General features: G+C 32.2%; 2 protein-coding genes across 44 annotated transcripts in view; one reads left to right on the top strand and one right to left on the bottom strand.

The window, feature by feature from the left end:
• LOC145263695 (uncharacterized) overlaps positions 1-14960 on the top strand; it is a 75791-nt gene that overhangs the window by 36325 nt on the left and 24506 nt on the right. The window contains exon 2 of one of the 3 annotated variants that reach the window (XM_080120637.1): positions 3376-3731. The exons of the other annotated variants lie outside the window; for them this stretch is intronic. Coding sequence (XP_079976763.1) covers positions 3376-3597 — 222 coding nt within the window. The 3' untranslated portion in view covers positions 3598-3731. Of the gene's footprint in view, positions 1-3375; positions 3732-14960 lie in introns of those variants that run through there. 3 annotated transcript variants of the gene reach the window in all.
• The window catches only part of LOC145263687 (SWI/SNF-related matrix-associated actin-dependent regulator of chromatin subfamily D member 1-like), a 273700-nt gene that overhangs the window by 247039 nt on the left and 11701 nt on the right, over positions 1-14960 (bottom strand). The window lies entirely within an intron of this gene.

Genomic DNA, 14960 nt, shown 5'->3' with positions numbered 1-14960 from the left:
ACTACAACCAATATAAATAATTTTCCTTTCTACCTCTGTGTGCCTAAAACCAGATGGACTTTTATGTTTCTTCACAAGAACTATCTGTGGAACACAATACCACAGAGGTTACTTCCCAGCTAACTACATGATCATTTTCAAGTCCAATGTTAAGACATCCACTTACAGTTGTTATTATCAATCCTCACGGTGTGATCTCACTGTCCACCTGACAAACTCTGCAACCCATTCCCTTATTTTATCCTCACATTCCAAGAGCCACAAAGGTGGACGAAATGCTGTTTTCTGGGTTGGAATCTATCCATTTTACACTTATTGTTGACTGGTTTTTGACTTTGAAGCATTATTTCTTTTTTTAGCTCCCTTACATCAAATGCCTTGTCTGAAGTAATTTCCATAAAAACCTTATCCTTGAGTGGCCTTTAGGCCTTGATAAGCCGTGACTTGTTAATACATAAAATTGGCTTTGTAAACTTCACTTTTTTTATTCAAATAATTTAATCAGAGCACAATCATTAATTCAGTCAGCTCAGTTTTCTAGTGTAGGTCTCCACAGTGTCTATTTCATACTAAAATCTTTGGTACTTTGTGGCTAGTGTGGCGTTATTTGCTGTCAGTTTGAGATAGGGTGTTATCCAGCTCTAGATCTACCTTCCAAAGCTTTACCTTCTCACCCTTTAAAAAACAAAGGTTAGATTATTATTAATTGCTTCAGGCGCCCCCAATGGGGAATGCTGATGGAGCTTTCCAGAAAATTTTTGTTTGATAAGAATGTTTTTCCTCTAGAACACTGGCTTTTCAAATCTTGCTTTCCTGAAATTGTGTCTAATCTTCTGCTCTGAGAGGGAAATAAAAAAAATCGCAAATGAACATTGAACAAATAGTGATGATTAGAGGGGGGGGTTCATTTATTTATTTATTTTTCAGTATTCATTCATATATTAATTACTTCTGGTTTTTAAAGTTCTCATGACAACAGAAACTGTTTTAGAAATCGGAATACACAGAAAATGGTATAAGAAGCAAGGGAAGTAACTCTTGTTTACATAAGTGAACGTCAGTAATCAGTGTTGATTTTCTGTTTCTGTTACTACAGGCCAAACAATTTTTAATAAGGATGCCATGAAAGTTTTGAAAACGAGGTTATTCCCATAACAGGACCAGAGATCTAACATTTGGATTAGGGCAAGATTTCCAATCATTCAGCAGAAATCTTTTTAGTTGCTAGCACTTCACTTTCAAGAAAATTTAACTCTGAAAGGAAATTCAAACTCAAATTTATTTCAGCTGATATTATTTATTTTACCATATATCGTAAATTACATCTGGATTATAAGTATCACTGAATTGGTCTCTGGCTCAAGTTCATCTCAATGATAAGCCAAAAGATCTAATATTTGTAGTCGTTTACTGGAAATTTTTTTTTAGTCAGCGGAAATCTTTTTACATTTCACTCTCAGTGATCTGAGAAAATTTCATTCTGAAAGCAGATTTTTTTTAAAACTTCTATTCACCCCAAACAAGTCATATTGCCACTTGGATGAAATGCTAATATGTGAGGCCATGCCTACAGAGGCCACTATGATGTGGAGTTGAGCAACGAGATGTCTGTTCGCATTACATTTAAATTTCTGCACTTTAGCACAATAAGAGAAGCAGGTAACAGGGAGGGAATTCCAAACATTAGCAGTTTAAGGGAAGAAACTATTAGAGTCGACTGCTTTCTGGCATTTAGAAAACCTCGACAGTGAAGGGATAAGATTTTGTTGCTTGTCGGGTTAGTCTATCAAATTTATTTCAGCCAAGAGAACAGATCACTTAAATCCCGGGTTGAACTAATAAAACAACTTTTACGCAAACTTTGACTTCAATCATCAACTTTTTCTACACAGATTCCAATGCTTTGCTAACAATTCAATCTTTTTTTTTTTTTTTTTTAGAATGATTTTGCTTCAGAATATGCCTCAGTTTCTGATATTATTTATTCCCTGCAAATCTTTTTCCCTGAGGCATTCTATTGAGGTTTGCAAAACATCTAGTAGTAATTGGGGGTCATATCTGGAGAATAGGGTGAGTGTGGAAGCAATTCAAAGTACAATTCATGTGGCTTTGCCATCATTGTGATCGACTTGTGACACAACGCAGTGCCTTGTTGAAAGACTATGTTTTTCTTCTTCCTTTATAGTTATTCTGTGGAAATTTCTTCCTTCGAACACACCAATAATGTTATATATTTGTGATTGATGGTTATTCCTTTCTGAATGTAATTATTTAATAAAATACATTGCATATCCAAAAATATGGAGGCTAAGACTTTACCTGCTGATGTTTGCATTTTTGGTCGTTTTGGACGGTTATCATCTGCTGTTGTGCACTCTACTGATTGCTGGCTATGGAATGAAGTGACATATCCACATTTCATCCATATTGATGCAAAAATCATTTTTTGTTGCCTTACAACAGATGCAAAAAAAAAAACAAAAAAAAACAATGTTCTGAATCATTGACATATTTTTGGTAAACTGCGAGCAAATGCAGCACCCAGTTTTCTCATGCAAAATGATGAATACACTGTCATCTTCTGATATCTTTAACTCCTCTACTATATCTCTCAAAATCTCAATTTACAATCAATCCAAACGAGCTTATAAATTATTTAGATGTTTTCCAGGACAACTGCTTAATTTGGGCAACTTCAGCATTCAGTATCATTTGTGTCTGTACGATTGTGTTTGAAGTCAGCATACCATCTCTTAACTATTGTTCCCAATGGAGTGGAGTTTGAATAACGCTTGAGAAGCCATTATTTTTCTTGGATAATATGTTTTCTCCAGTAGAAAGCAATGTTTTATCAAAATGTGAAATTCAAATCTTTTTCCACCATTTTGAAAATTTGCAACAGTAGGTTCACTTGAATAAGTGTAATTTGTAAACTAATAATTAGACTGGGCTCAATATTGGACACATGCCATTTGAAGGTTAGTACTTAAATAAAATTATGGATTTTTAAATAGGAGTGGCATCTATATGCCGGGCCTGGAACTTATTGAGTGATGTATTATATTAAATTACATTTGGTGTATAAATTTGTGAACATTCTGTAAAAAGTTAAAATTGAATATTATTGAACCATTTTTATCATTAATTATTAATTTTTTTTTTTAAGTAATAAAAAAGCAGTTTATACTGTTTTAATTTTTTAATGCGAAATTTACTAATTATTTTTATTAGGTTAAGAAGTTCTTGCGAAATATTTAATTTTGATTTCAAATGATGTATTTTCAAATAAGTTTTCATTACAACACCTTTACTTTATAGATCATTTTAAATGGCGTTTCTGTTTAAATTACAATCATTTTAAAAATGTCTTTTCAGAACGTTGAATACAAGATGGAAAAAAATCAAATTCGCACAATTTTCTTATTTCAATTCAAGCTAAGCCAAAAGGCTGTTGAAATAGCTTGTGATATCAACAAGCATTTGGCCCAGGAACCACTACTTACCACACAGCACAATGCTGGTTTAAGAAATTTCCTGGTGGCGATGAAGATAATGATCATAGTGGTGGGTCATCAGCTGTTGACAATGATCAGTTAAGTCTTAGTCGAAGTTAATCGATGCACAATTGTTCAAGAAAGATAAAAAAGCTTAATAAATGGGTGCCTCATGAATTGAACGACAACCAAAAGAAACGCTGTTACGAAGTGTCATCTTCCCTTCCTTTACGTAACAATGACCCATTTCTCAACCGGGTTGTAACTTGCAATAAAAAGTGGGTTCTTTACAACAACTAGTGATGCTCAGCTCAGTGATTAGATGCCGACAAAGCTCAACAACACTTCCTGAAGCCAGAGTTGAACCAAAGAAAAGGTCATGCTTACTGTTTGATGGTCTGAAACCAGTCTCATCCATTTCAGTTTTTTTTAATGCAGGCAAAACCATTACAACAGTGAAGTGATATCAACAAATGGATGAAATACATCAGAAATTTCAACAACACCCAGCATTAGTCAACAGAAAAGGCCCAATTCTCCTCCATGACAATACCCGACTGCACGTTGCTAAACCGACTCTGCAGAAGTTGAACAAATTGGGCTACAAAACTCTGCCTCATCTGCCATACTCTCCACACCTCTCACCTACTGACTACCACTTTTTCAAGCATCTGAACAACTTTCTGCATGAGAAATGCTTCAAAAACTTAAAAATACCTTTAGTGACTTCATTGTCACCAGAACACAAGATTTTTATGTTACTTGTTTTATGTTGGCAAAAGTGTGTTGATTCTGATGGTGCTTATTTCAATCAACAAATTTTTGTTTGAATTGAGATATGTTCATCTGAATTTAAAAGTTAAAAAACCACAAGAACTTTCTTGTCAAGCTGATATATATTTTGTAAAAATTTGAAGTCATCATTTTTCTTTTTATATTGACTTTGTTTATTCAAGAATTTTTATATCAACATTGTTTATTCAATAATTTTTATGTCGACATTGTTTATTCAAGAATTTGTATATGGACTTTGTTTATTCAAGAATTTTTATACTGACATTGTTTATTTCCAAATTTTTATACTGACATTGTTCATTCAAGAATTTTTATACTGACATTGTTTATTCAAGAATTGTTATGTGGACATTGTTTATTCAAGAATTGTTATATGGACATTGTTTATTCAATAATTGTTATATGGACATTGTTTATTCAAGAATTGTTATATGGACATTGTTTATTCAATAATTGTTATATGGACATTGTTTATTCAAGAATTGTTATATGGACATTGTTTATTCAAGAATTTTTATATGGACCTTGTTTATTCAAGAATTTTTATATCAACATTGTTTATTCAATAATTTTTATATGGACCTTGTTTATTCAAGAATTGTTATATGGACATGGTTTATTCAAGAATTTTTATATGGACATGGTTTATTCAAGAAATACTATTTTATGCATTTGTTTATTCAAAGTTATGTTTCTTCATTTAAAAGAATTTGTCAGTAATTGTAAAATTAATCAATTTGCTAAATGTGGTTCTTTTTTATTTGGTACCTAAACAAATAAAGCCATCAATCTTATCCCAGGGGAATTTTCCCTGTTTTTAATTGCTATATCAATTATCTAAGAAAATTCACATCCCCTCCAGTAAAAGTTGTATGATTGCCTAGCTTATTAGTATTGCGTTTAACAGCATATCAAAATTTGTGAGAATTATTTTATGTCATAGCATATATTTATTTCATATTAATGGCCAACAAACTTGGATAGTCATAATTCAATGTCTAATTGTGCTAACAAAATAAATTTCATATCATTCTGCATGTTTTGCAAAGATCTATGTGCCAATATAAATAGTGAAAATAGAATATTGGTTTCGGATACCTATTTTAATAAGAAACAAGGGAAATAACTCTTGTTTACATAAGTGAATAAGAATACAGATTTTTTGTTTCTGTTGTAACAGACCTAACAACTTTTAATAATGATGGCATGAATATTTTGAAATCAAAACCATCCTAACAGAACCAAGGATCAAACATTTTATTGAAGGCAAGATTTCTAGCCAGCAGAAATATTTTTACCTACACATTGATCCAAGAAATTTTCATTATTAAAGAGGATTCTAATTGATCAAATTTATTTCAGCTGAGATTCTGTATTATATACCATAAATTACATATGGATTAGAATTTTCTGAATATACTGTTGTAGTAGTAATGTTACAATCTTACTTCCAAGAAACGAAAGGTGTGCTCTCTCTGCTATCGGCTTGTGGAAACAAGGAGTAGACGCAAGAGGTGTGACATGTTTTATAGAAAAGGACGAGATCAGTCACATGAAATGTTGAGATTTGATGAACATAAAGGGAGCCAAACACGAACTGAAAAGCAGCAGTATTTTGCTTATGTTTGATCAGAAAACATGCATCAGTAAAATATGTGCATCTATATGAAAAAACGGTGATACGGAAAAAAATTCCACTTCTAAAGAGTTCCGGTGCAATAAGCTTTAATTTCTAAACTTTACAGAACAAGCCATCCCAGCAAACAAATGGAAAGTAAAGCATTTAGTATTTGGCCGATTCCCAAATTTCATGGCGTCTCACCCGATCATACAGTGTCCGAATGGTAGGGACAGGTAGAGCTGTGTTCATGAATGGATCTCATGATGGCCTTGCTGGTATGAACCAAAGCTATGAGTGAGATACTCATTTGACAGCAGTTTGACACAATAATAAAATTGGTGAAAGAATATACACTGTCAAAAAATGTATCCTTGGTCATATCTAGTCAAATTAAGGCGGATCAATTCATGAAAGTGCCTCAGAGGTTGTTTAATGCAATTAAGAAGATCACTGCACAGGGCAACCTGCCTGCTATGCGTCCGTGAGTTAAGTTGGGTTTGACTAGATCAAAATTGTTCACTGACAAAGCGATCATCCTGGTACTGGTAGGAGACAGACACTACTTTGCGAAACAGATTGACCCTGGAGTTTCTAAAGCCGCTATGAAAATTATTGTCAGAGAATGTGAAGAGCGTCATTCGATTGATCCGTCACCAATGCACTGGTCAGAGGGTGCTTTAAATATTAAACAAATGTGGCAACAAGTAGCGATGGATATTACTCATTGCAATGGAGCCCATTTTTTTACATTGATTGACTGTGGCACTGCTTGGTTTGTTATCTGTCGACACCTTCCTCAGCAAGATGCAAAATGCGTCCTCAACCAATTGAAACCGCTCTTTTATGAGCAGGGCCCACCAACAGAAATTCTGACGGATAAGGACACTGATTTTCGAAGCAACTTATTTAAAACCTTCCTAGATGAGTGGAGAATTCGACTTCGATTCTGCTGTGCATACATCTCCTCTAGTAAATGGCATCATAGAGTGATGTCAAAAACCTGTCAAAAAGTCAATTTCCAGGAAATTGTACTATACCAGAAGCAGTATACTGATACAACATCACACCAAAGGATGACTTTTTCTTTACTACAGCACCTGCCAATATGCTCTATTGGAACTGCATACGGCTGAAAGGGATCAAATGGAACATCAACACTGGCACACAACAGCATACAGTCTTCTTCAAAGCGAACGACTGAGTGTGGGTAAAGGCTCCACATGCAAGATGTACCATAAAGTATGTAGCACAACATGTGACCGGAATTATCAGTACATAGAAGATATCATTTGCTGAAATGCCACGTCATGGGAAAGATCTGCCACCAATAGTGGGACCAGGCCTGCCAACAGTTTGTTCAGACGTCTTCAAAGAATGCAAATGAAAGATTTGTGACAATTGGAGAGAGACAGGCACCCAGCATAAATGCAGGTGATACCTCTCTTCCAATGACGCTTCTAATGGAGACTCAATAACTGTACCACTGCAAAGGCACCCAACACAAAAGACCACCTCCCAAATGTTTCATGTGTGATCAGAGGATCAGATGGTAGTGTAGTAGTCTCAAACAATCTCACTTCAAAGAGACAAAACATGTGCTCTCTCTGCTACCGGTGCATGGAAACCAGAAGATGTAAGAGATGTGACTTGTTTTAAAGAGAAGGACGATATAAGCCACATGAAGTAGTAAGATTTAATGTACATAAAGGGAGCCAAACTCGAAAGGAAACAAAAGCAGTATTTTGTTTGTTTGATCAGTAGACATGCATCAATAAAATATGCACAAGCATATGAAAAAATGATGACCGAGGAAAAAAAAAATCCCACTTGTAAAGCATTCCAGTGCTGTAAACTATGATTTTCAAAACCGTACAGAATAACTGTAAGAAGTCAAAATTGAATTTTATTGACAATTTCCCCCCCCCCCCATTATTAATTAAAAAAAATTAAAACAGTATTGCATATTGTTTAAATTTCTTAAACAAAATTTGCTAGTTTTATATATTTTGTAAAAGTTTCATGCCAATCGTTTCTTTTTTTTTTTTAAAGGTTATTTCATACTGACAACATTGTTGATTCAAGAAATACAAGTTTTTATGTATCTGTTTATTCAAAGTTAACCTTTTTTTCATTTATAGGTATTTATCAATACGTGATTATTATTTGTTATGTAAAATGCATAAAAACATCATATTAATGTTACAAGGTAATTTTCCCTTTTATTTTTAACTGTTTATATATCAATTGTCAAAACAAATTTGCATCACCTCCATATCACAATTTCATCATCTCTTGGCCTTGCTACAGACCTTACAACTTTTAATATAGATGACATGAATATTTTGAAACTTAATACTTGAGAGGTAAAATTGACTGGTTGTTGCATTTTACAGCATATCAATTTTCATGAGGGTTATTTTATATCGGTAGAAAACTTTGTTTTATATTAATATCTTTTTCTTGAGTTAAGATACCATTTTTCTGATATAGGCTGAAGTGTCTATTATCTTGCCTCCCTGTGAGGGCAGTTCTAAATGTGGATAAAATTCAGCTCCTCAAAAAGGGGAATGCTGGATTGGAACAAAAATTTAAATTGACTCGGTATAAAAGGATTTCTCCTTTACTGACCAAGGACAAACATATAATTTAGTATGAGAACAGATACTACACTTTTCTCCTAGTCAGAAGGCCAAAGATCCAGATGTCAACAAGATATGCTTTAATGTAAATAGAGACCCACATATATTGGTCTTCCTTTTATTTATAATTTTTTTTTATAATCATAAAGACAGGGCATCCTTCCAAATGCCAAACAATTACTTGCTATTTAGAGGTTTCAACTGCAGGGCTCTACATTGCAAGTGAAACAGTCGGATTTGCGAGTGATTTTTCAAAGTGGCGACTAGAAGTAATGAAACACTTATCTTTTGGCGATTGTATTTCTTTCACTGACAATCTTCCAAAGCTCACTACTGAGTGAAAAATATCTTTTCAACTTTTTTTTTTTTTTTTTTTAAATAAAATGAACAAAGTTAAATTATTTAAACAATAAAAGTTTAATATAACAATATACTCTTTCTTTTTTTTAACGAAGGCTGTTTAAAAAAATATCTGAAGAAATCAGAATGTTTATACTTTCAAGTATCAACATAAAATTTGTTGTATATTTAGGATTACACTTATTAAAAAAAATACAGAAAAATCTTTATGATGTACATATTCATCACAGAATGAAGATGTCATATTCTAAAAATCATGTGGGTTTGGCTAGTAAACAAAAATATTTAGTTGTCAAAGATCAACTAAAGATAAACTTGTCCATAGAGCCCTGAACTGAGTGTGCTTTCAAAAATTTTTGTCATTCCCTTAATTGAAATTATTTGGATTTATTTCAAGCTCAGTGTTCCGGAAATACTGTCTGGATACTTTTTAATCCTTCTACCTGGAACCTTTAGCTCCTATTTTATAGCCGAGATAATGTTGATTTTCACGTTCCAATTGCTTTTCATATCATGCATTAAGCTTTGGTACTTGGCCACCCTTTTGCCTTTCAGCTCTGTTTAGGCACTGTCATTTGGAACATTCACATCAAACAGAGTTCCTGGTGTGTGCATATGTATAGGTATGCTTGTAAATTAACTTATCCGCTATTTTTTTATCATTATATATATATTACTAGCAGGACTATCTGGCATTGCCCAGAGTGATAAAAACACAATAGAATAAGTTTAAAAAGTGTAATACCTTTATATTAAAACCTCTATCACTTTAATTCCCAATTTCGTTCTTTTTTTTCTCTTTCTCAATTTTTCCATATACCTCTCCAGGACTACGGACAAATTTATCTTTAGTTGACCTTTGACAACTAAATATTTTCGTTTACTAGTCAAATAGAAAAGTTACCAGCCAAACCCACATGATTTTTAGAATATGACATCTTTGTTCTGTGACGAGTATGTACATCATAAAGATTTTTCTGTATATTTTTAGATAAGTGTAATTCTAAATATACAACAAGTTTTATGTTGATACTTGAAGGTATAAACATTCTAATTTCTTCAGATATTTTTTTTTAAACAGCCTTTATTAAAAAAAAAAGTGTATATTGTTCTATTAAATTTTATTGTTTAAATAATTTAACTTTATTCGTTTTATTAAAGAAAAAAATGAAAAAATATTTTTCACTCAGTAGTGAACTTTGGAAGATTATCAGTGAAAGAAATACAATCGACAAAAGATAAGCATTTCATTAGTTTTAGTCGCCACTTTTAAAAATCACTCGCAAATGCGACTGTTTCACTCGCAATGTAGAGCCTTGCTCTTCTATACACCGCTTTGACGTCTGCCTACCTCATTCTCCTTTCGTTCAAATGCATTCAAAATAGTAATAATCTAAGTCATTCAATATATAATAGATAAAATTAAAAAATAGTTTAAAAACTGATTCTCTGGCAAAATCTGATCTGGTTACTCATCAAGGATTGAATAATTTTTTTTTAGATATTATTCATTCAAGTCAATGCCGATTTGTTTTGTAGTTTTGCACTTTTAACTGGACATATATTTGTTTCTTTTTTCATTGGCATAAGAATGGGACATTCTTCTATATGTCAAACCAATCATTTGTTATTAGGTGGTTCCAACCGAGTGCTCTTTTAAGGATTCTGGCAAAGATAAACATTCAGATTGACAACATTAACAATTTCTTCAAAAATTCAAATAAAATTAGTGTATAAACAAGAATATATTTTTTTGAAAAAAAGATTATGATGTTAAGAATATTTTGGAGTTAAAATCAATTTAGTATTACGTAATAATATGGAAAAAAAAAGATGTTTTAATACTTTTTTCATCTTGAGTAATTAAAAAAAAAAAAACATGGTATCAGTTCCTTTTTGTTAAAATATTGATTATTCTAGCATATTAACACATTTCAAATGTCCTTTTCTTCTTATTACATGCATAATCCTAAATAGATTTTAACTCAAAAAGGTTCCTCATCTAATTTTATTGAAATACAAAAAAAAAACGCCATTTTAAATGCCAATACACAATTTTTCATTGAATTTTGAAAATGTTGTATATCTGAAGACTGGTAAAGCAGAGGATTTTCTGAAAGCACTAAATTTTCCCAACATAGCGGATTATCCTAACGATGAATGGATTTCACTGGTATGGTCATGTGGAACGTTCATCCTCCTGGATAAACTGTTGCAGAATAATAGATGTCTTAAATCGGATAAATTAAATATATATAAATATTAAATAAATAAAGATTGACCGGCTAAGGAACACTTGAAAACAAGTAATTAAACAAGACCATACAGTGGAATTTAGAGACAGCTAACCCACTGAACACTATGACCCACAGAGTTTGCTGGCATCATATTAGAAAATGATAAACCTCTAAATAAGTGACGCTAAGTGAATGGAAGAAGAAAATATTATTTATTTTCAGCTAAGTTACATAGTGTGCTTTTAAATGTGTATAAATTAACAAAATAATATTAGTATATATATTTTTCTATAGTATCCAGAAAGACTAGCAGGACCTGTAGAAATTCCGTTCCACAGTAGCATCTTTCATGTGTAATATATTGCTGCAGTGCATTCTATGGACGTTCACCATGAATGCTGATTCATCCCATCCATAGCCTTGAGCCCCTAAGGGGCATAGGCCATCTACAACTTTGTAGATGCTTTTGTAGTGACTGAATTCTTTTTACGGGTGAGGGTGCTGGCCCCACGCCCAACCTTCCCAGAAGGTACATGCAGCGACTAGCCTTCCCAAATGGTCCCCTATCTGGTACTGGCCAGGCTCAACGTTGCTTAACTTCGGTGATCTGGCGAGAACATGTGTGTCAACGTGATTGTGGCATACTGTGAATGTTGACCCTGCAATATTATTTCTTAAAACTGTAAAAGTATGTATCTAAGTAATCTGGTTAATGTAGTGTCAGAATATACCTGGATATGAAGGTTTTTCGCCAATATCCTTATAGGAATCTGCAATATATTTATATCGTATGGATGCCCAGCGCAAACGGAAACGCCACAATATCATTATACCATCTTTAGACAGAACAGATCCTAGCCAGAAGACCAAGAAGGTATATTTTAGTTTCACGTACAGCCCAAAAAACATCTTTTTTTTTTACATTGCGTCTTTGGTGATTGGGAGATCCTATTTATTAAAAAGGGGGATAGAAGGTGATAACTTACTATGAACATTAAACTAGCGTATCTAGATACTAATAAGTTGATGTTTGTAGAATGTTATCACCTTCTATCCACCTTTTTAATAAATAGAATCTCCGATCTCGAAACACACATATGTTAAAGGCATTACACTATTAATATACAGATACTATAGAAATATAGGGGACTTATTTTTAGTTATGCAATAAGAGTTTCTTAACATATCCATCACAGTTTATGAACTTTAAAATGAAATCAAAGAAATAATGGTATTGGTTGTGACTTGACTGGTCACGGTTATATTCAGTTTAATATTAATGTTAGAAAGATAATTTGTGTTATTTAAATTAAATAAAGATAAAGTTTGAAATTTTATATGGATTCCCGAGTTCAACGAATATTTCCAAGCTCAAAAAGGCATATCTGAAACATTTTCTAGTGAGGCCAAATGTTATATCATTCGAAACATTGTGAAAATAACAATCAAGATGAGAATAGTCTGATAATTCTAAACATCAATCCTCATCATCATATCTGGTTTAACATTCATTTTATATGTTGGTATATATCGAAATATTTTGGATATTTGATGGGGTATGCTTCCTCAAAGTTGGGAGATTCTATTTATAAATGCTGCTAATAGGAACTGATGAATCAAATTAGCCAATCAGAAACCAGAATCACTCCATAAAAATTAAATTTTTTAGCATTCTAGCACATAATTATTTTTGTGTCAACACCAGAAGGATCTTTTGCTCTTTGACTGCAAAATTATTAAGTCCAGAACAGCTGCCCACCGAGAATTCTTCATCTCCAGGACTTGTATAACATAACTACAAATCGGAAACTCTTCTGAAATTAAACATTGCTTCCTATTCAATATGTGGACAGATTCTAAAAATAGATTTCAAAACTCTCCTATCCCTGGTCAGGTCTTTATCTTTCTTTCTCTCAAATACATTCTTATCACCCCCGTCCATGTTTTCAGTAGCCATTCCTTGCCAACAACCCTGCTACCTCAACTAGTCTACATCTTCTAATCCAAGAACTTCCATTCATTCTTTCAACATGATCATAACATTGATACCTCCTGTTCTGTACACATCTATCACTAATGTCCAAATCATCTGTTAAGAGGAGATCATCAGATCTAAACCTGTCTTTAACACTTACATTATATGCACCCATTGTATTATGTACGGGTTTGTATTACTGTACACAGATTCGAAAAAGTTGTCAAAAAACAAATATATAACAAATAAATGTTATCAAAGGCAAGATAAGTTACTTTTCTACCAAACTGGATATAATTTTCATGTTTTTATTCAATGTAACATGTTTATTCAGCTCGAAAAACATGCAGTGTTTACCGATGTATTGGACAATTCCAAATGGCGCCCGACTCTCTCTTTAACACCGTAAGTTCGAGAAAAGGTGTTATAAATAATAAAATAGACAAAATACTATTAAAAAACACCGAATATATGTCAACCTATGTCACGGTAATATATATTGAGCGAATTTCTAACAGCATTTTGTCTAGTTTATTATTTATAACACCTTTTCCCGAACTTACCATGCTTAAGAGAGAGTCGGCCGCCATTTGGAATTTTCTAATACATTGGTAAACACTGCATGTTTTTCGAGCTGAATAAACATGTTACATTGAATAAAAACACGAAAATTATATCCAGTTTGGTAGAAAAGTAACTTATCTTGCCTTTGATAACATTTATTTGTTATATATTTGTTTTTTGACAACTTTTTCGAATCTATGTGTACAGTAATACAAACCCTTATTTTCATATCATTTCTCTCCATGCAACACATGTCCTCAATCCTAACTGGCCAAATTTCACTTCTGTACTTCAACATGCTGCATAGACATTGCCCAGTAGACTTTTGACAGTGGAGTTATAGTCAACTAACTTCCGGTGTAGCACTACTGGAAACAGTGACAGGGCAAATCAATTTCTTCATTTTTATTGTTGTTCTTCAGTATTTCTATTGTGAAGGGATTGATTGAAATAAAATAGAAGAAAAAAGCATTATGAAAAGTATACAATAAAAATTATGCAGATAAAAATAACACAATTAGTCTTTTCTGATAGTGATCTGCAAGAATTCCTGTGGTGGCCGAGAATCAAAGACACTTATTTTGGGAATATTATATATTGGATACTTTTTTTTTTATGATGCTTAAAATTTTGTTATTTGGATTTCAATAATTTCATTTGTTATTTTAATTTCAATAATTTTATTTTTATACTTTCATAAACATATATTTATTTCATAAATTTAAATAAACTTATTTTTAATATTAAAAAATAAAAAAAAATGTTATTTTCATAATTTTATAAAGATATATTTCTTATAAAATTTCAAATAAAATAAAAACTTTTATTTTTCAATTTTGTTATTAAAAGTGCAACTAAAAACTAACTGTGTAATTTTTATCTGTATGATTTTGTTAATTTCTATTGTATATATTTCAATAATGTCTTTTTCTTATATTTCAATAAATCGATTCACAATAGAAGAACAATAAAAGTAAAGGAACCGATTTGCCTTGTCACCATTTCAGTAGTGCCATGCCGGAAGTTAGGAAGTACATTAGCTGACTATAATCCACTGTGGTAATACTCTGCTGGTTAGTAATGGCAGAAACCTTGAAGTGTAAAAATTGTAGTAATCTAACTATTAGAGTTAACAAAGAAAAGATGAGGAAAAAAACAAGTATACAAAAAGATGAGGAAAAAAACAAGTATACAAAAAGATAAAAGATGAACAGAATAATTTAGCAATTGCTAGATTGAGCTAGAAAGTCACACGAGATCTCATTAAAAGCGAAA

Source organism: Euprymna scolopes, chromosome 39 (assembly GCF_053919585.1).
Source record: "Euprymna scolopes isolate OS-2025 chromosome 39, ASM5391958v1, whole genome shotgun sequence".
Lineage (NCBI taxonomy): Eukaryota > Metazoa > Mollusca > Cephalopoda > Sepiida > Sepiolidae > Euprymna > Euprymna scolopes.
The sequence above is the reverse complement of the archived record's forward strand: the minus strand, read 5'-3'. Positions and strand labels throughout refer to the sequence as shown.